The sequence below is a fragment of the Rhinolophus ferrumequinum genome, chromosome 10, assembly GCF_004115265.2.
Source record: "Rhinolophus ferrumequinum isolate MPI-CBG mRhiFer1 chromosome 10, mRhiFer1_v1.p, whole genome shotgun sequence".
Lineage (NCBI taxonomy): Eukaryota > Metazoa > Chordata > Mammalia > Chiroptera > Rhinolophidae > Rhinolophus > Rhinolophus ferrumequinum.
Genome location: NC_046293.1, coordinates 7,714,551 through 7,736,189, shown reverse-complemented (window position 1 = coordinate 7,736,189; position 21,639 = coordinate 7,714,551). Strand labels below are relative to the sequence as shown.

Below are 21,639 nucleotides of genomic sequence, written 5' to 3'. Positions count from 1 at the left end.
ATAAGATTTTTTTAAAAGCACAAATTATAAAGGAACACTTTGATAATTCAACCTTATTTGTATTTAAAACTCTGTATGACAAAGACACCAAAAACCAAAGTTAAAAGACAAGCACAGTTTCTCTTAGAACAGATGAAGCTGGAAAAGGTAAGAAAACAGATTCTCCCCCAGAGCCTGCAGAAAGGAATCAGCCCTGCTGACACCTTGATTTTAGCCCACGGAGACCGGCTAGATTGCGTCAGACTTCCAACCTGCAGAGCTGTAAGGTAACACATTTGCACTGATTTAAGGCACTCAGTGTGCAGGAACTTGTTAGAGCAGCAATTGGAAACTACTCCAGTGACTTACCTCCGTTGATTTGCAAGCATTCAACTTGAGTGGTAGCGTTTCCTGGGACAATGCAGCTCTACTAGGCAGCAGAATGTCTTGGCACTGCTCTTGTTTCAATCCTTCCTTGGAACCATTTTCTGTCAATGACATAAAGCTAAGATTTTACTTTGGCCAAAAATAGTAATGTTTTTACATGAGCTCACAATTTTTAAGTTAATCACTTCTGAAGATCCATTTTGCCTACAAAATATACATCATCTGCTGATGGTTACCTATGAATATTAATCATCGTATCATATTCCTTTATAAAAATTGACAAGTTCAGACAGATTTCAAAAATACTACTTGAATTCTAGCCCTCTCTCCCATCAACAATTCTGTTTTATAACTTTATTATTTGAAACATCTTTTTAAAAATAAGATATACTATAGTATAGCAAATAGTTTGAAAATGTGAAGATGATTCAAATGAAATTTTAGCAAAGCAGGAATAACAACTCTAATTATTCTAATTAATATTTAAAAGAACTTTATTACTGCTGTGTGAACTTCATGTGTTCCAAACAAAACTAGAAATGTATAGATTGGGCCGGCCCGGTGGCTCAGGTGGTTGGAGCTCCATGCTCCTAGCTCCAAGGGCTGCCGGTTCAATTCCCACATGGGCCAGTGGGCTCTCAACCACAAGGTTGCTGGTTCCGTTCCTCGAGTCCCGTGGGGGATGGTGGGCTCCGCCCCCTGCAACTAAGATTGAACACGGCACCTTGAGCTGAGCTGCCTCCCGGATGGCTCAGTTGGTTGGAGCGCGTCCTCTCAACCACAAGGTTGCCGGTTCCACTCCAAAGGATGGTGGGCTGCGCCCCCTGCAACTGGCAAGGGCAGCTGGACCTGGAGCTGAGCTGCCTCCACAGCTAGGACTGAAGGGGCAGCGGCTTGAAGCTAGACGGCACCCTCCACAACTGGGATTGAGGGGATAACGGCTTGACTTGGGGGAAAAAAAACAAAAAACTGGTAGTACACACTGTTCCCCAATGAGGTCCTGTTCCCCTTCCCCAATAAAATCTTAAAAAAAAAAAGTATAAATTATTTGATAAGAACTTTAAACAAAAATTTTTAAAACAAACATAAAAGAATATGCCAATGAAAATAAACTGACACTTTATATTTTTTGCTGAACTTAATGTTTTTGTAGTCTTAATATCGTTTTCCTTCCTATGTAAACTAGTACCAACGATCTCTCAGCATGTTATTGGGTACAATAAGAAGTGTGAGAAAGCCATTTCAAACTTGTGTATATGCACCACTGGGGGTACTTAAAGACTTCCCAAGGGCTAGGTGAGCATAGATAGTTTTAAAAGAAAGAGTATCTTTCCAAACACTGATGTGCCTGAGACTGCCACTGTGTAGAAGCCTCAGGCTAGTTCTTCCCTCTTCCCTTTCATGACCAATTTTCTTCTACTTTATAAAGGAAGACATAGCCTTTACCCAATCTTATTATGGTAAATCTTCCCTTAAAGTACAAACATGAGAACTTCTACAGCACCAAATACAGTAAAAGAGATTGGTATGGGGAAGCTGCCTTCAATCAAAGCACAGAAAACCCAAAGTAGAGCTTCAAAGTTTGTCTGGTCTCACACATACTTCTTCTACTGGCAAAGCGTAAGTAACAGGGAATTTTGATCCATAGCAGGATGTTTAGTATTCAGAGACATTATGGTATGGAGAAGCACGACAATTGACAAGTTTCATTTAATGTCCCACACACACATTATTGTCAAAGAATGCACCATTCCTGAGGAAGAGTCCAATGAGAGGAAAGCAAAGAAAGCCTGGGAGGCAGGGACACTTTATTTCATCAATGGGACAACTTTACGACAAGGTTCCAGAGTTGGCTACCAATCTTAGGGAAAGAGTTCAGGAATGTGAATACAACCAGAGTGGTGTCTGTTTACATGTCTATTTGAATAAATAAGGATGTTTTCGGAAGAAAGTTTGAATCTGATTTGGCTGGTGGTTTTGACAATGAGAGCTGGTTTTGCCAATTAGGTAAGTATGATAAATAATTTCCAAAAATTTAATGAATCAAATCTGCTGTTCTGAAGAGTTGATGAAAATATATTTAAAGAATATGACTCAATAAAATCCTTTTCTCAAAAAGTTACTGTATTGACAGATATGTTGCAATTAATGTTTTTTGTTTAGTGTAACAGGAATAATGAATATTCATTTGATAAATTTTAATAAAGATGTTTTTTGGTATTATGTTCAGAAACTGAGAAAGTAAATTATTCCTTATGACTATTTAACAAATCTTTTCCTAAATAGGGTGTTTCGAATCCTTTGATTTCAACAATACTGAAAAAAGAAATAATCAAGTTGACAGTTGACAATAGATGAAAAATAATTCTGTAATAAATCACTATATAATTTCTGGAATATTACTTGGAAGGTATTCATAGAATTGATTGACATTGCTAAAATAAAACACCTTCTTTTCCCACCTACAATTTTATGTGAACAAGTCCTTGTAGCTTCTACATCTATAAAAATATTAAACAAACAGAATTTATGCTGAACCCTGCTTATTTCTAGCAATAAGTAATATTCCTATGTGGGTAAATTAACAGTTCCATATATCTCATAAAAGCACGTATTTCAATAAAATTGTATCCTTTATGTTTAATAACTATTTATAAAAATTTACAATACATTTATGTGGTTTTGGTTTTGTGTACTAAAAATAATTATAATGATAAGTCAATCTAGAAGGACTATTTTACTACTTAAAACCTCTGGTCACAGAAAATTTAGAAAAATAATTTCAATTTATATACATATTTGATATAGAGAAGACGTTCAAGCATAAAAGTACTTTTTATTAGGAAAAAATTCTGTGAGGGATGTGGAATAGAAATAGTATTTCAAGTAGAAAAGGGACTGATGTAAAAATTCCAACAGTTAAAGAAGACTTCATGTATTTTTTTCAAATGAATGGTTACAGGTATAATCATAACAGTATTTAGATTTCTTTAGATACATTTCAAAGTCTCATGTAACAGTTTTGTTTGTTTTATTCTTTCATCTTTGATGTCAATATTTTGAATTATAGCCTTTGCAGTTACTTATACTTAATGATAAAATTTCACACATCAACTTAAAAATGTGTTAGATGTAATTTTTCAAAATCATCTTAGGGGTCATGCAAGAAAAATAGCATGAAAAGCAATGGTATAAGACATGGTTCTTGCCTTCAAAATGTTTATAGCCTCACTGGGGAGATAAGTCTAACATACAGACCTACAGGAAACAACTAGAGGAGAATAATTACATCCCAAATTTCCTTAAATTAACTTTAGGCCTAGACATTCTAAATAGGAAAAAAAAAAAATCAATGTATACCAGAGTACCCAGAAAAAGCCTCAAATAGGAAGTAAAATTTGAACAAGCTTTGAAGGATGGCTAGGTTCCTCATAAACATGGAGGAAGAAATTATTCCAAGCAGGAGGAATTACATGGGCAAAAGAAGCAAGTCTGGTATATACCAAAGATACTGCAGAAAGAATAAGAACTTCTCATTGGTGATTCTAACTTTTCATTTTCTTGTAACTTCACGTGAAAAAAAATAATTAAAATAAGCTTATTTTGGACTTGGAGATTTTATAATAAATACTGGCAAACAGTAGTAGTTTGAGGCTTAGATCATCTATGTGCTTTCATATGATTTAATCAGGAACTATATTATCACTCTTTGAGAACTCAACAACAAAATCACCCTTGAGATGATATGAACCTAAGTTTTAGACATCACAGAAGTAGATTAATAAAAATTTCAGGAAGTCCATTTTGAAGTAAAGTATGGGGAAAACTGAAGAATAGCAAGAATTGTGAAAGAAAAAAATCTTGCATATTTGGTGATGCATTTTAGCTTAGAATAACTGTTATAAACCTACATTAACTAATCTTACAGGGGCAAGAAGGTAGGCAGTTATAGCATAGTGAGTCTATGGAAACTCATTTAGAAATTTTTTTAGTTTCAGGCAGCACAACACTGGAATCGAGGTGTGCTGAATTAAATTAGATGATTACACAACATTGATTTCTGGATCTTCACAAGCAAGCGGAAGAAGAGAACACACATTTAGTTCCTTAGTGGAAATGAAGTCCCTTTGGGATCATAAGCTATTTATCAGTTGAGACTGTGAACTCAGAAACCAAGAAGAATTAGTGTGTGAATGAGAAGCCTCAGAGGAAACAGTGAAGATGCTACAGGAAATGATGCTACTGAGTCATCTGAAGATGAGGGCTTAGATACAAGACTGTAGGTACTTGGTAGGAACTATCTAGACAGAAGCTGTAGATCTCATTCAGCCTGTACTACTCAGATAATACCACAAAGCAGAACTGGTAAACTCTGTGATATTTCTTAGATGAGATAATCAAACTGACGTTCAAACTATCAGACATTAACAATGCAAACAGCACATTTTGGAAAGGAAATGCTCTATAAACTGAACAAATTCCCAAATTTTTCCATTTATTATTTAGCATCTAGCAAACATTGTTGCTATGTATTGACAGTGCCTTCTCAGGTACAATTTAAGTAAATTGGACATTTTCTTAACAAAATTAATTTTTAAAAATAAACAAATGTGTCCTTCTTAGAAAATAATCATTGGGCCAATGAAGAATTGATAAGATATAAAAGTCTCACGGTGATTAAGTTTATAACTAACTTTTGCAGAATCATGAATTGGAACCTTAACAATTTCACTTAGAGCATAATTACACTGCACCATCTTCAAATCATTGACATTTATCCTAATTTTTTAAACTTTCATTTTATAATAATTTCAAACTTAACAGAAAAGTTGCAAGAATAGTACAAATGACTCCCATACACTCTTCACCCAGATTCAGTAATTGTTAAGATTTTGCCCCACTTATTTTATAATTCTCTTTCATTTATGTACACATATTATGATAGTCCTATATTTTAAATCTTGAGGAAAAGCATTGCCCTAGGTTGGGTTCCCAGGAAACAGGAGCCATGGCTCAGATCTGTTTGAGGGACATTCACAAGGGCAGACTCTCAGAAACAGGATGTGTGAGGCATGTGGGAGGCAGGATTGGGCCAGGGTGGAACTGAACTGTAATGGTTACCACAGAGGCCTCAGCCAATCCTACCAGGAGCTTTGGGGGTTGGGATGGCTCTTCACAGTTGTCCTGCCTTGAAGCAAGGGGGCTGGCCCACATCTATAGGTCATTGGATGTGGGTTCCCTCAGGAAGTGGGGGTGACCTTTGGCAAAGAGGCTCTCTTCAGCTGTTGGGAATTCCCAGAGAAGGTCACAGCTGAGAGCCCTGAGCCACGAGTCCTCCCAGCAGGAATGAATGCTTTGATCTTGAAGTGGAGATTGGGGGTGGGGGGAGGGGCGGCAGTTACCACAGCACCCACTACAGGACAGGCACAAGCTCTTTGATCCTACTTACTTCTGAGAAATGCTGCAAAGGGACAGGAGATCAAATGTGAGTACTGTGAAGCTGTTTTGAAAGATGAATTTTGACATTACTGGGGGAAAGGCATGCTTTCTTTTTTAAGTGAAAAAGGAAAAGTATAAAGAATAAGAAAGCAGAGATGTTTAAGCAGATTTTAAATTTTGAAATAGGTAAATATGAAAACATGAGAACGAGCGTAAATAAATGAAACAGAGACCAAAAAAAAAAAAAAAATACAAAAGCTCAATGAAACCAACAGCTGCTATTTTGAGAAGATAAACAAAATCGACAAACCTTTAGCCAGACTCATCAAAAAAAAAAAAAGACCCAAATTAATAAAATCAGAAATGAAAGAGGAAAAATGACAACAGGCACTACAGAAGTACAAAAAATTTTAAGAAAATACTATGAGCAACTATACGCCAACAAATTAGACAATCTGGAAGAAACGGATAATTTTCTAGAAGCATACAACCTTCCAAGGCTAACTCAAGAAGAAACGGAAAACCTGAATAGACTAATTACTACCAGGGAAATTGAATCAGTAATCAACAAATTCCCAACAAACAAAAGCCCTGGACCAGATGGCTTTACAGGTGAATTTTACAAAACATTCAAAAAATTATCACCTATTCTCCTCAAACTAGTCCAAAAAATTCAGAAGGAGGGAAGACTCTCAAACTCTTTTTACGAGGCCACAATCACCCTGATCCCAAAATCAGACGAACACTTTACAAAAAAAGATAATTACAGGCCAATATCCCTAATGAACATAGATGCAAAAATCCTCAACAAAATTTAGCAAACAGAATTCAGCAATATATTAAAAAGATCATACATCACGATCAAGTGGGATTCATTCCTGGTATCCAAGGTTGGTTCAATATCCACAAATCAATTAATGTGATACACCACATTAACAAAATGAAAAATAAAAATCATATGGCCATATCAATAGATGCAGAAAAAGCATTTGACAAAATCCAGAAACCATTTATGATAAAAACTCTTAAGAAAGCAGGAATAGAGGGACCATATCTCAACATATTAAAGGCCATATATATGATAAATCCACAGCTAACATCATACTCAATGGGGAAAAGTTAAAACCATTCCCCTTAAGATCAGCAACAAGACAAGTTTGCCCACTTTCTCTACTTTCATTCAACATAGTTCTGGAAGTTCTAGCCACAGCAATCAGACAAGATAAAGAAATAAAAGGCACCCAAATTGGTAAGGAGGAAGTAAAATTTTCATTATATGCAGATGACATAATACTATATAGAGAGAACCCCAAAGACTCCACCAAAAAAACTATTAGAAGTGATAAATGAATTTAGTAAAGTAGGATACAAAATTAATATTCAGAAATCAGTTGTATTTGTATACACCAATAATAAACTATCAGGAGAAATTTAAAAAACAGTCCCATTTACAATTGCTTCAAAAACGACAAAATACTTAGGAATAAATTTAACCAAAGAAGTAAAAGACCTGTACTCAGAAAATTATAAGATACTGAAGATACAAATAAATGGAAACACATACCATGCTCATGGATAGGAAGAATTAATATAGTTAAAATGTCCATACTGCCTAAGACAATATACAGATTCCATGCAATTCCTATCAAACTTCCAAGGACAGCTTTCACAGAAATAGAACATATAATCCTAAAATTTATATGGAACCATAAAAGACCCCAAATAGCCATGGCAATCTTGAGAAATAAGAACAAAGTGGGAGGTATCACTATACCTGATATCAAAGCATACTACAAGGCTATAGTAATCAAAACAGCATGGTATTGGCATAAAAACAGACACACAGATCAATGGAACAGAATAGAAAGCCCAGAAATAAATCCATGCCTATATGGTCATTTAATCTATGATAATGGAAGCAAGAATTTACACTGGGATAAAGACAGTTTATTCAATAAAGGGTGCTGGAAAACCTGGACTGACACATGCAAAACAAACGAAGCTGGACTGCCTCCTTACACCATATACAAGAAGAAATTCAAAATGGATTAAAGACTTAAGTGTAAGATCTGAAACCATAAAACTCCTAGAAGAAAATATAGGAAGAAAATTTGCAGATATTACCCTTAGTAATATTTTTACTGATATATCCCCTCAGGCAAGGGAAGTAGAAGAAAAAAATAAACATATGGGATTACATCAAACTAAAAAGTTTTTTCACAGCTAAGGAAACCATGAATAAAACAAAAAGGCATCTTACTGAATGGGAGAAGACATTTGTCAATGATACATCTGATAAGGGGTTAACATCCAAAATTTATTTTAAAAAACTCATTCAACTCAACACTAAAGAAACAAACAACCCAATTAAAAAATGGGCAGAGGACATGAAGAAACATTTTTCTAAAGAGGACATACAGATGGCAAACAGACATATGAAAAAATGCTCAACCTCACTAATCATTAGAGAAATGCAAATAAAAACCACAATGCGATACCACTTCACCCCAGTCAAAATGGCTATCATCAATATATCAACAAACAACAAGTGCTGGTGAGGATGTGGAGAAAAGGGATCCCTTGTGCACTGCTGGTGGAATCGCAGATTGGTGCAGCCACTATGGAAAACAGTATGGAGGTATCTCAAAAAACTGGAAATGGAACTATTTTATGACCCAGCAATTCTACTCTTAGGTATCTATCCAGAGAAATCCAAAACACTAATTTGAAAAAATTTATGCAGCCCTATGTTTATTGCGGCGCTATTCACAATAGCCAAGACATGGAAACAACCGAAATGCCCATCGGTAGATGACTGGATTAAGAAACTGTGGTACATTTATACAATGGAACATTACGCAGCCATAAAGAAGAATGAAATCTTACCATTTGCAATGATATGGATGGACCTAGAGAACATTATGCTAAGTGAAATAAGTCAGACGGAGAAAGACAAATACCATATGATCTCACTTATATGTGGAATCTAAAGACTAGAATAAATGAACAGGCTAATCAGAAACAGTCTCAGAGATATAGAGAAAAGACAGGATTGCTGGATGGGAGGGGGGTGGAAATGGGGAAGAGGATGAGGGGATTAGAAGGCACAGTTGGTAACCACAAAATTGCCATGGGGATACAAAGGACAGTTTGGGGAGTATAATCAGTAATGTTGAAAGATTTTGTAGGGTATCTGATGGACACTTGTCTTATTGGGGAGACCATTTCATGGACGGTACAAGTACCTGACCACTGCAGTGTGCCCTGAAGCTGAATAGTGATGGGTGTCGACTGTGGTTTTTTATTTTATGTCGGTGTCTTGCTAACAATAGCATACAAAATTTAAGACACTGCCAGTAGTTCTTACTCAAGAATAATGAAAAATAGGAAAACCCACAAGCTGTGTTAAATGCTCGGCTACGGGGACAATTAAGAAATACACAGTCACTACAGAGCAGGTTTAAATAGTGAACGGCTGACTCCAGAATGAAACTGCAACACAGAACTTCCATCACTCAATCCTCAATGAGGCGTTTAAAACAAACGTCAAAACTCATAAAAAATTTTACAACAGCAATCTAACGCAGAAACAGATACAACTAAAAGTAATTTTTCAAAGAAAAAAGATGAAAATAACTGGTGGCCAAGAAAAGAAACAAGATCTAGGACATCCCCTCTTCCCCAACGATGATAAGAGTTGACAAAATCCTGAGATTTCTTGTCAATATCCAAATGTCTGGAAAAGAGGGAACTGAGAGGACGATGTTTTTTTCCCCTCCTTATGACTGAGAAGAGGTGGAAATAGCTAAAGAAAAAAACTAGGTGTAGCAGAAGGAGTAAATAAAGATGCTGACATTGTAATGAAATGAAATTCACACTGAACTGGTGGATGATCTGAAGCTCGAGGGTATCCCCCCAGCCCATGGGAACAAGACACATTTCCCAACTAGACAGTACGAACAGGAACTTATACAAAACACTCAAAAGACAGAGCACAGTCTAGATATTCTAAACAAGATGGCATATGGCCAAAGGGGACTTTAATTCCTCCTGCTGCAGGAAAGTGGATAAAATAATAGCCCACAAGCTACAACTTCGTGGAGAAAATAGACTGGTCTCAGATATGGTTGGAAGAGTCCAGAAATCACTAAGTGTATCTGAGCAAGTAACTGCCAAACTTTATTGTGCTCTAACTACATTACCCCACTTCTTACAACTCTATGATAAGTAACTGTATTATTTCCACTTTATAGATGATGAAATTGCAGCACAAAGATTTAAGGAACATGTCCGAGATCACACAATCCACACAATTTGAATCGGGATTCAAATCCAGGCAGCATGGTTCCAGAAGTTGAGTGCTTAACTCTCTACTGCCTTCAAAGTACTTTACAGCATCAGCAAGCTGTAAAGAAATGACCTAGCAACTAACCAAACATATTTCACAAGGAAAAAAGGAAAGAGGAGGAGGAAAAGGAGAAGCAAGAAAGAGGGAGAGAGAGAAAGGAAGATGGCACACAAAAACAGATTACAAATGTAGAAGGAAATTCCTCACAATATGGCATTAGATGACTTTTTAAGTTATTGTAAATTGTGTATTTTCATATATTTCATTTTATAATTGTGTGTTGCTACTATATAACAATACAAGGTTGAACATTTTTAAAAATATGTTTCCTCCTCTTTTTCAGAAAATGCTTTCCAAATCTCCTTTCTATTTTTCAGTTGGGCTGTCCTTTTCTTCCTCTTCTTACTCATTTGTAGGAATTCTTTATATATTCTGGATACTAATTCTTTGTCAGTTATATGTGTTGGAAATTTTCTTCTAGTTCCTGTCTTTTTTATTTTTATTTATTTTTTTTTTTGATGAAGAGAAAATTCTTAAATCTAATATAGTTTTATTAGTTTTCTATTGCTGCCAAAAATTACCATAAACATAGTTGCTGAAAACAACACCCATTTATTACATAACAGTTCTGTAGGTCAGAAGTCCAGGCAAACTTGACCGGGTTCTCTGCTTCAGGTCTCACAAGGCCCAAATCCAGGTGGCAGCCTGGCTGGAGACTCAGGGGAAGAATCCACTTCCAAGAGCATTCAGATTGTTGGCAGAATTCAGTTCCTTGTGATTGTGGAACTGAGGTTCCCATTTCCTTGCTGGCTGATAACTAGGGGTCTCTCTCAGTTCCTAGATGCCACTTGCATCCTTTATCACTCCAGCTTCAAGTCAGTAGGGAGCATCAAATCCTTTTCACACACGGAATCCCTCTGACTTCCTCTTCTGCCACCATCTGGAGAAAACTCTGCTTTTAAAGGGTTCGTGTGATTAGATTAAGCCTACCCAATACTCCCTTTTTGACATAATTAACAGAATCATGAGGTGATAATTCATCATATTCACAATTATACCCACACTCAAGGGGAAGGGATTATATAAAGGCAAGGTCATTGGGACTTATTCTCAGAAGTGTGCCTACCGCAAGTCAAATTTGTAAATGCTTTTTTTTGATGTTTGTACTTTTTCTGTTTAAGAAATCCTACCCTATTCTCAATGTAAAAAAGGTATTCTCCCATATTTTCTTCTAAACATTTTGAAGTTTTGTTTTCACTTTTAAGTCCTTAATTCATCTAGAATTTGTTTTTGTGCGTGATATGAGCTAGAGACCTAACTGCATTTTTTTAATACGGATAAATATTGCCCCCGTCATATCAAGTCTTTTCCCCACGCAACTGAAATGTTATCCCGTCATATATTAAGATAACACAGTTGCCTAGGTCTGTTATCTGGGCCCTACAGGGTGTTCCACTGGTCCACACACTAATTCTGCATCAATACCACTCTGCAATGATGACTAATGCTTTAGCCTTGTTATCTAGAAAGGCAAGCCCTTCACCTATTCTTCAGGAATGTTTTGCATATTCTTGACCTTCTGACTCTTCCAGCTAAATTGTAGAATCAGCCCATCACATTCAATCTGAAAAATCCTTTTTGGATTTTGACTGTAATTGCACTGAATCAGTGGTTCTCAACTGGGGGCAATTTTGGCCCTCAGGGGACATCTGACAATGTTTGCAGACATATTTGGCTCTCACTACAGGAAGGGATGTGTGCTTATAGCATCTAGTGTGTAGGGACTGCAGATAATGCTAAACATCCTACACTGTACAGGACAGTCCTGACAACAAAGAATTTTCTGGTTTACAAAGTCAATAGCATCAAGCTTAAGAAGCCCTCCACTAAATCTTTGCAAGTAGGAGAGAACTGATATTTATATTTTTGAGTATTTCAATAGACAAACATGAATATCTTTCCATTTATATAGGTCCTCTTTAATGTATTTCAATTGTTATAATTTTCACTGTACAGATCTTGTACATCTCTTGTAAGATTTATTCCTAAGCCAATCATACCTTTTTGCTACTATGTTATTTTTTAAATTACGTTTACTGTTTATAGCTGACATATAGAAATATAATTTGATTTATATATTTTGATCTTAGAGCCAGCCATCTTGATAAAACTCTCTTAGTATTTCTAATACGGCTACAGGTCTTTTCAAGTTTTATATATGAAAATCCTATCATCTGCAAATAAATTTGTTTCCTCCATTTCAAAACTTATGCTTTTAATTTCTATGCCAGATTTTAATTGGTGGTTGAGCAGGCTTTCTTCTTGCAGAGAGAACAACCTGGAATCACTATGGTGCCCTTTGAGTGTCTGGGCTCAGCATAGTAATCCCAGGCTTTCCTTCCGAATGCTCAAGGCAAGCCCCAAACTCGTTTTCCTAACTACTGACAACTGCCCTAAAGCAACTCTAGCGCTACAGTCACCTGCAGTATCCCACAGGCACCAGCTCAAAGTCCCTCTGACCCCAGCTCACACGTCTTGTTCTTATTTTGCTTATTTAATTAACTTAATTAATTTAATTAAATTTTTCGGAAGGAGAGACCCTTGGAGACTTCCCATACCTCTGCTAAGGTTGGAAATCTCCCAAATAGCGTGTCATTTCCAGTCTTTGGTTATTATGCAATAAAGGGGCTTCCTAGAACTCCTAGTAAGTCTTATTGTCAGAAGTAGACCTGCACTATTTTTGAGTAAAAAATAGCATCTAGTGTAATTATATTTTTATAAAAATGACTTCTCTCTAGTTATCTATCTTTCTATATGTATGTATGGATAGACAGATGCCTAGAATTCATGTTCATCTAATATTAATTATGGCTACTTCTGAGTGATGGGATTAGAAGTGATTGATACTCTATAGTGAGCCTGTATTGTTTTTACAAGAATAAAGTGATTTTTCTGAAACAAAAACAAACAAAAAATAAGCAGACTGGAAAGCAAATATTCTAAGATGTTAACAGTGGTTGCTTTAAGGTGGTAGGAATACAAGTTATTGTTATTTTCTTTTTTGTATATGTCTATTTTCAAATTAAAAAAAAAAATCACTGACATTCACCAATGCAAATGCTTGAGTAGAGATTAGCATTTGTACCACAGACTGCCATCTAGACTCTATGAGACAGGGCAACAAAGTATGACTCCACGTCAACTCTGTCAGTATAAAGTTCTGACAGAGGAAGTACCATCGACACTGGTGCTTTTGCTTATAAAAGCATGACAACTACTTTGCAGTTTAACTTTTGGTCCAACAGGAATCATACCATGATATAGACTAGAGTCATCCTTCTCTAATAAGGTAAAGTTTCATTGCAAACCCTACTACTACTGAAGAGCTCTTTATGGATAATCAGATGACCACAGAGCTAAAGCTTTGCTAATCTGCTTGTGCACAATGTCTGTGGCGATAGTGTTTATTCCTGTTACCTCTAAGCAAAAGACCCAACGCTCATAGCTCACAGAAACTGAGTTATAACTGTACTTTATATAGTTTTCGGTCATACCATCAAGTAGTAATTATCCTTCAGCTCATCTCTTTCTTCCAACATCAAACTCATCTAAACAAAAACCTCCCAAGCTGTCTAACAGAATTAAAATTGGGGGAAAACATCCAGCAATAGAAAAAAAAAAAGTAAAAGTAATGATGTGTATATAACACCTTCTCTAAAGTACTTCTTTTCCCTTGCTAATTTACAACAAAGGAGCTAGACACAGCTGTTTCAGCTCTAGATCCTAAAGCCTGGAAATCATATTTCTAGCAATGCATTCAATTTTACATTTCATTATAACTAATAATTTAGAAACATCTTTAAATTCCCACTGATGGAAATTTACCTGTATGATACCATCACTTGCCTCCATTTTCTCTAACTCAAATGTTAAGAGTCATTTTCAATTTCTCTCTTTCTTCTCCAACACATCATCTACTTACCCCATTTCCTCTCTATAGTCTATCTTTAAACATCATCTTGCCCTCATTTCAATAACCCTAGAGCAGGTCTTGGGTGCTTGAATTGAAACAACTGTCTCTTATAAGCTGCCCCTCAATTCGTATCTCCTTCATTCTACACGAAGCAATAAGAATTATCTCCCACCAACAGCTGTTGTTAGTAATAAGAAAGCTAAGTTCTGTGACTGAACTAAACACCCCTTCTGTTCTCCGAGGCCTACAATGGGTCCTAGTTGCTAGTCGTATCAAATTGAAATTTCCAATACTGTTCATTATGTCCTTTATGAACTGTGCTGAGTACTCTCAACTATCTGCCCACATTTTCCTGCATAGTCACTTCATATTCTCTGTTCTATGTAATCTGACAACCACGTATTACCACAATTAATTCATTTCTTGTTTGTATTCTTTCCCACTACGGTAGGGACTATTTGCTGTTCCTTATAGTTATTTATTCTCTCCTTCTTCCTTAACAATAGATTCTCTAACTTTCATCCAGGCACAAGGCTGTCCAGTATAAAAACTACATTTCTCAGCCTCTCTTGCAGCTAGGAGTTTCCATGTGACTAAGTGGTAAGTAATAATATGTAAGCCAAGATGTCACAAGCAACTTCAATAAGTGTCCTTATAAGGAAGGGCATTCATATTTTCAAACCCTTCACCTTCCTACTGGCTAGAAAACAGATGTGATGGCTGGAGCTCAAACAGCTATCTTGGATCATGAAGTAGAAATTACATGCTGAGTTTGGTGGAGCAAAAAGACAGAAAGAGCCCTGGGTCCCTGACTTCATAGAAAGCAAAATCAGTCCTAGAATACCTAGTTCTGAATTATTTTTAGAGGAGAAAAATAAATTCCTATTATGTTTAAACTGCTCCCATTTTTGTGGCCTCTACTGCTATCACTTGGGGGTACACCTAATTCTAACTGATCCACCCACCACCCAAGTTTTTGTTTGCTACTTGTCCTGTTCCACTAAGAATGCTCCTCCCCAATTTATTTTCCTATCTTCCCCCGGCCCCAACCAAACTGTCAGTTTTCTGTCTTCCTTTAAAATACAGCTTCAGATTCAAATGCCTACATGGAAATGGTTAATATTGCTAAACTTATTTAGTTCAATTAGTCTTTTTTGAACAAAAACATACACATCTATGTATCTAGTATACACGGTGATAAATAGAATTTTTAAATAATGTAACAGATTTTTAACAAATTTACTACAGCTTTTACACCCAAACATTCACTATTTACTTTAAGTAATAGTACTCTTACTACAGATTCATTTCAATGATGCATCATTCATGAAAGCTTTTCGCAAAGCCCATCACTAGATATAGCCTTCATGAGAGGAGAAACATATCCAATTGGCCAACCAGGCCTAGAACAGTATCCGGGATACAGAAAGTACATACTCAATACACTCAATACGTGTTTGTGGTATGCAAAAACTAAACTGTAGCAAAACTTCTTCATTTGAAGGTAGAGTCATCAGAGCTCAGTCTAGTAAATAAGATGTGTCATAAAGCTGGAGAATATCATTTTGGATTTAGAAAAAAGCAGTGACTATAAAGCAATAAACTAGATTTCCTTGTATGAGTCATAACAATGGCTCAGAGTTGAGCTACTTCTGTAGCAATTCAGGGCCTCGCTTCCTCAGCTTACAATTACAGATGCCAAGATGGCTCCAGTTCCACAGCTTTGCACCTGCTGTTCTCTCTGCCTGGCACACCCCAGGTACACATGGGTCCCTCCCTCACTTCACTCAGGAATCTGTTTATATGTTCACCTCTCCAAAAGGCCTGCCCTCACTACCTGACCTAAAATAAAGCCATCCCTGTCACTCTCTGTCCCCAGGCGCTGCTTTCCTTTTTTTTTTTTTTTAAATATATATCTATACAGGACTTGTCACTATCTGACATAATAGTTTTACATCTATTTCGTTAATGTGTGTTTAATATCTGTCTGTTACTAGACTATTTGCTCCATGATAAAAGGGACTTTATTTAGTGCAATAGCTCCAAATTTCTGCTAGATATCCAAATTTCAAATAATAAAGTCAATAAATATAAGTTTATAATGAAAGAGAAAAGAAGAGAGAGAAGAAATGGAGGAAGGAAAACAAGATAACAGAAGTAGCAAAAGGGGGGAAGAAACTCCAGATGAGTCATAATTGGTTCTTTTATTCTGTACCTCCTTTTTAGTATCAGTGTCGATTTAAGGCTTTCATGAGAAAATTTCAGAACGGGTCTATGTTTCTTTTGGAGATTTATTTCAAAGGAATCGGTACCCTAAAGAAAGAGGTGCTGTTACTTTCAGAAGCATTAGATGGTATTATAATTCCAATGGCCACCTCTTTACTGTCTTTCCAGCTCCCCAGGCTGCACAGTACAAATTGAGTGAACATTTGAGAACTCTTCACTATGTCAGACAAGTACCTTTGTGACTGCGCGTAGGGTTACTTTGTGTTGGTATTACTATTAACATTTTTAAATTTTCATACTTAACTGACATTTGGAATATCTACTCATCTATCCATCACCAGCATCTTTCAGGATCTTGAAAGATTTCCATGATCAACTAGGAGGTGAGCCTCTGAAAGTACTTGTGACTGTCTGTCCTCCTCCTGTGCTGCTCACGTACAGCACAAAGTTTAGTGCCTCTTAAGGGACAGTTATCCAAGTCACATTTCATTAATGTTTCTGCTGCCTCAAACAGTCCATTCCTCGTACACAACTTATCAAAACAAGGTTTGTACTGGAGAAGTTAGGGCACAAATGACAGTCTTTTATGTTTTAGCAAATTTGGTAGAAAAAATAATTTCATTTTCCTGCTGATTTCTATTATAACATTATAACCAAGTCCCTTTTTTTTAAAAAGTTCAGTAGTCCAAATTTAAAATTTTAAGCAAAGGAAAGAGTTACATAACACAAGGTATTGTCCTAGAAGAGTTTTAGAGCAATTTTAGAATTTTGAGGCACATTTAAGAAAATGTCAGTTTCTTGATTTGTAGGATCAAATGACACAAATGCACACATGCCCAGACCCTGGTCTCAGAGAACAGTTCTCCTTCACATTCTAGTTATGATTAAAATCTTAAAAGTTAATCAGGATGCCAAATAGGGTCATCACTTGTTTACTACCTTTTAAGCTCAAAACCATTTCTTTTGAATCCCACCTAATGGCATTCAGAAAACAGTCATAAAATTTTCTACTGAATATCATTAAACTTTGTTCCCTATAGTATGATGTCTAACATAGTAATAGAACTAATATAATATTAATATGTTAGTACTAAAAGTTATGTTTTATATTTTTTAGTTGTTCGTAAATACTTATTGCATTTTAGGCCCATGTTCATTATACGCACTTTTTTTACATAGTCTTGCAACCTTAAGAAACTTTTGCTTCTTCTCCGAAGCAGGAACTTCTGGTGTGGGGGCAGAAGCACAGGCTGTTGGTGAGTTACCTGTACCAGGTAATCTTTCAGGAAATGTCACCGAGTAGGAGGTACGCCGTCTAGTCCGACAGGCTACTTCCCTCTCCTTACGCAGCAATTGTTCATCCATTAGCAATGTTAGGACTTGCTTAGACTTTTCCCGGATATGATAACCTGAAAAATAAAGAATTTGCTTAGAATATTAATTAAGGCCACAATTAATTTTTATTCAAAAGAAAATTAGGAAAAATGAATATGTGAGCAAAGTGAAGAAACCTGTGCCAAATGTAGAAGGAAACCTGTTTCATTAGAATTGTCAATAAATACATTCCTTTTCTTATACGTTAAGTAGTAAATAACTACGTAATGAAGTTATACATTGGCATTACAATTTTCACTTTAAATATGCTATGGATTTTCCTTTTAAAAGCAATACATACTCTTTAATAAATCAAACAAAATAGGCATACAAAGAGAAATGAGTCAGCTCTGGATGTACTCACCTAATGTATGACCATGATACATGGCTAAAGAGTTAAAATAATAAGCATACTATGATTCAAATCTATAAAACATAGGGGGAAATACACCAGTATATGTATATAGAAGAGAGAAGTGGATGGATGGATGATGTGTGGGTAGGTGGGTGGATGGATGGATGGATGGATGGATGGAGGACGGATGGTGGATGGGCAGACACAACCAACTGTGCAACTGTGTACCCACAACATTGTTAATATATGTTACCTTATAGGGGTACAAATGGGCGAGACAAAAGAAGGGAGGGTAACTGGTTTTTCTTTGACATAATATCCTATCAACTTGATGCCGTTAACAGAGTGCCACAGCACAGTCTAAGCCATGAATTCTACCCGTGGCACTGCCCTTCACCATCTGTGTGACTCTGAGCCCGGTGGGTCTGCTGGGCCTGAGTTTCCTGCCTGAAAACCAGGATAAGCATATCTGTTCAGTCTAATTCACAGATACAAAACTATATTCCTTCAAATATGTGGTAATATGATTATCACAACCCTCTCCCATGAGAAATAATATAGAAAATCTTTTACTTCTCCACATCTTGGGACCAACTTATATTAACATCTCATGTCTTTCCAAGCTTTTTCTTTCAGAAGTAGACTGAAAAGTCCCTAAAGATCCACTATTATGTTCATTTTGGCCTCCAAGTGTGATGAATTAAAGTGTTAATGTTTCCAACTATAATTTCCTAGTAGTGGAAGTAATGAGAAATGTCAAATTCAGGGTATATTTACACAACAAGGTCCGACAATGTTCTCTGCCAGTCTTTTCATTAAGGATTGATACTGTGTCAGAAACCTTTGCTATAGTTGCCATCTTTTCCAAGATTATTTTCTCTCATTTCACTTCTTAGTCATTTCTTCCTTCCAAACTTCTTTTATAACTGCTTCAAACTTCATCATTCTAAACACCCTTAATTTCCTATGATTAGCTTGGAGTCCATAAACCAAAACTTGCCACAGTGTTTTAGGTTACCACACACTGTGACACGACAGACTGTCACATGCTGTCTGTCACTGTTGGTCTTTGGGGACTAGACAATACACCAGATGCCACCTTCCCCCATAACTGACATAGCTTGGTCTGGGGGAGGGAGGAGTGAAAAACTTAACTTCAGGAGCTGACCCCCTCCCATTTTCCCCCTCACTCCCTCTACTCTAGCCACTCTGGCTACCTTATCCTGCAATCTCACCATGCTCTTTATCATCTCAGACCAGTGTGCTCGCTGTCGCTTCTGCCAGGAACTCTCTGCATGGCTAGATCCCTCATTCATTCAGGTCTCTATGCAAACGGCACATCCTCAGAGAAACCTTCCCTCTGCCTATCCGCACTAAAATAGCCCCACCCCCTCACTCTCTAGTCCTTTATCCTACTTATTTTTCACCATGGCATTTATCACTACCTAATATTGTATTATATATTTATTTGTTTACTTATTGTTTGTTTTCTTACCTAGAATATGAGCTCCATGAGAACAAAGAATCTCATTCACCCAGTATCTTCAGTGTCTAGAATAGACTGATTGGCACATAGTAGATGCTCAATAAATATTTACTGTGACTGAATTGATAAAGTCTCAATTTTCTCCTTGACATAGTGCAAATGGAACCAGATGGGTGAAAAGATAATGAGCGCCGATTTACAACATAGCAGCTTGAGGAAGTGGCTTGGCTCGAAATAACTTCTTGCAACACCCCTAATTAGAAAAGGTTAGAACTAGAAGTTATGGGACAGATGTGGAATATTCTCCTTGGAGTGTGCATGGATTGATGGGGTTTGAGGGCAGGCGCACTAGTTCAAAAGGACAAGCAGGCACCTGAAGCAGAAAGCTAGCTACAATGATGGAAGACTTCTCCCTGAATCATCACGGCTCCTCCCTGAGGCAAGAGTCTGCAGCATCACGAAGGTCAGGCCACAGGAGTTCACAGAAAACAGGGAAGAAATCACCCAGAAGCGAACTTCCCACTCAAGGATGCCCACTGCCCTCGAGATGCTGGAGAATAGAAATCTGGCTGTTCTAAAGTATCAAAGCTGAAAGCGAAAAGACCCAAGAACCCAATAAACCTGCTTCAAGGATGAGTTAAATAATAATAGTAGTAACAATAAGATGCCAGCTACTTCACTTCTAACCAATATGTTTCTAAAGAAAGGAAGGTGGACATAGTACTAAAATACAGTAATTCTGGAAACAGAATACACTTGGGCAGCAAGTGCTTTGTATCTCAAAGAGAGAAAAAAGAGGGGGGAGGGGGAGAGGAGAGGAGGAGGAAGAAGGGGAGGAGGGAGAGAAGGGGGAGGGGTCGGGATATATATATGTTTGTGTGTGTGTATATATATATATACATATATATGGAGGGAGAGAGAGAGAGAGGGAGGGGAAGGGAGAAAGAGAGAGAGAGAACATGGATTCTCTGAAACAAGAAATTAAAACTATGCAAGAGATCAATATCCAAAGATAAATAAATAAAACACATCAAGATGAAAAGTCTGTTTGTTGAGGTGAAGGTTAAAATAAAAATAAAGCTACACACTGTTTTAATTAGAAGTCTTTTGGTTGTAAGTGACAGAAACTCAATCTGAACCGGCTAAAGCAAAGGCCATGGGAAAATCAGGGACTACAGTTGGTTCTTAGGTCCAAGTGAAGCAGAGACTGGAAAACTACCAGGAAGGACTCTTTTCTGACTCCCTTCTCTAATTCTGTGTAATGCCTTCATTTCCTCCTATTGCAGATTGGCTTCTTCAATCTGGATGTAGATACGATGTAGATACGACCAGAGACAGCTCCAGGTTCACACCTCACTCTCTGCCACCTGAGAAGACTCCCTCTTCCTTCATTCCAATTTGAAAAAAATCCAGGAGACTAACTCTGATTGGCCCAGCTTGAAAATCACATGCCCGTCACTATGGCCAGAGAGTGGGATGCTACCATTGGCACCCCCATTAGAAAGACACAGTACAGTGAGGGGAGGATCAACAGGATAGAAAAATGAACAAGTAGGAAGCCAATGGGAGGAGTCCTCCCAAACTCAAGGCAAAGGACAAGAACATACCAACCACAGAACAACTATGGAACAGACCAATACCCAAGGTTAGTCACATGTCATCATTTCTCGAACACGTAAGTTTTAGGAAATGTTCCAAGCAGTGGGGGCACAGGTGAGAAAAGAGATGAGGTCTTTAAACAAGATAATTCCAGGTAAAAGTAAATGTTCTAAAGAAAATAAGGAAGAGTGATGTGCTAAACAGTAATCTGGGGTATGGTCAAGAAAAGTCTTACTTTGGAAGTAACGTATTGGCTGAGTCCTGATCAGCAAGCAAAAGCCAGCTATGCCTGTATACAGAAGAGCACCTGGCAGAGGGACAGCAGCTCAGATTTCATTGCTTCAGGAAAGCCTGCTCCTGAGAGACAACAACGCCACTCCCACCTTACCCAATACATACATACATCAGGGCCTCAGACTTGGTCAGGCCCCACTTTCACACACCTACATTTGTCTTTTATAGTTCTTCCACAG

At 37.1% G+C, this 21,639-nt stretch overlaps 1 protein-coding gene across 1 annotated transcript in view; it reads right to left on the bottom strand.

Moving 5' to 3' along the window:
• Nucleotides 1–21,639, bottom strand: part of ENTHD1 (ENTH domain containing 1) — a 95,674-nt gene that overhangs the window by 61,876 nt on the left and 12,159 nt on the right. The window contains exons 2-3 of the mRNA XM_033116298.1: nucleotides 17,519–17,761; nucleotides 349–467 (exon numbers count right to left, since the gene is read on the bottom strand). Coding sequence (XP_032972189.1) covers nucleotides 349–467; nucleotides 17,519–17,761 — 362 coding nt within the window. The remainder of the gene's footprint in view (nucleotides 1–348; nucleotides 468–17,518; nucleotides 17,762–21,639) is intronic.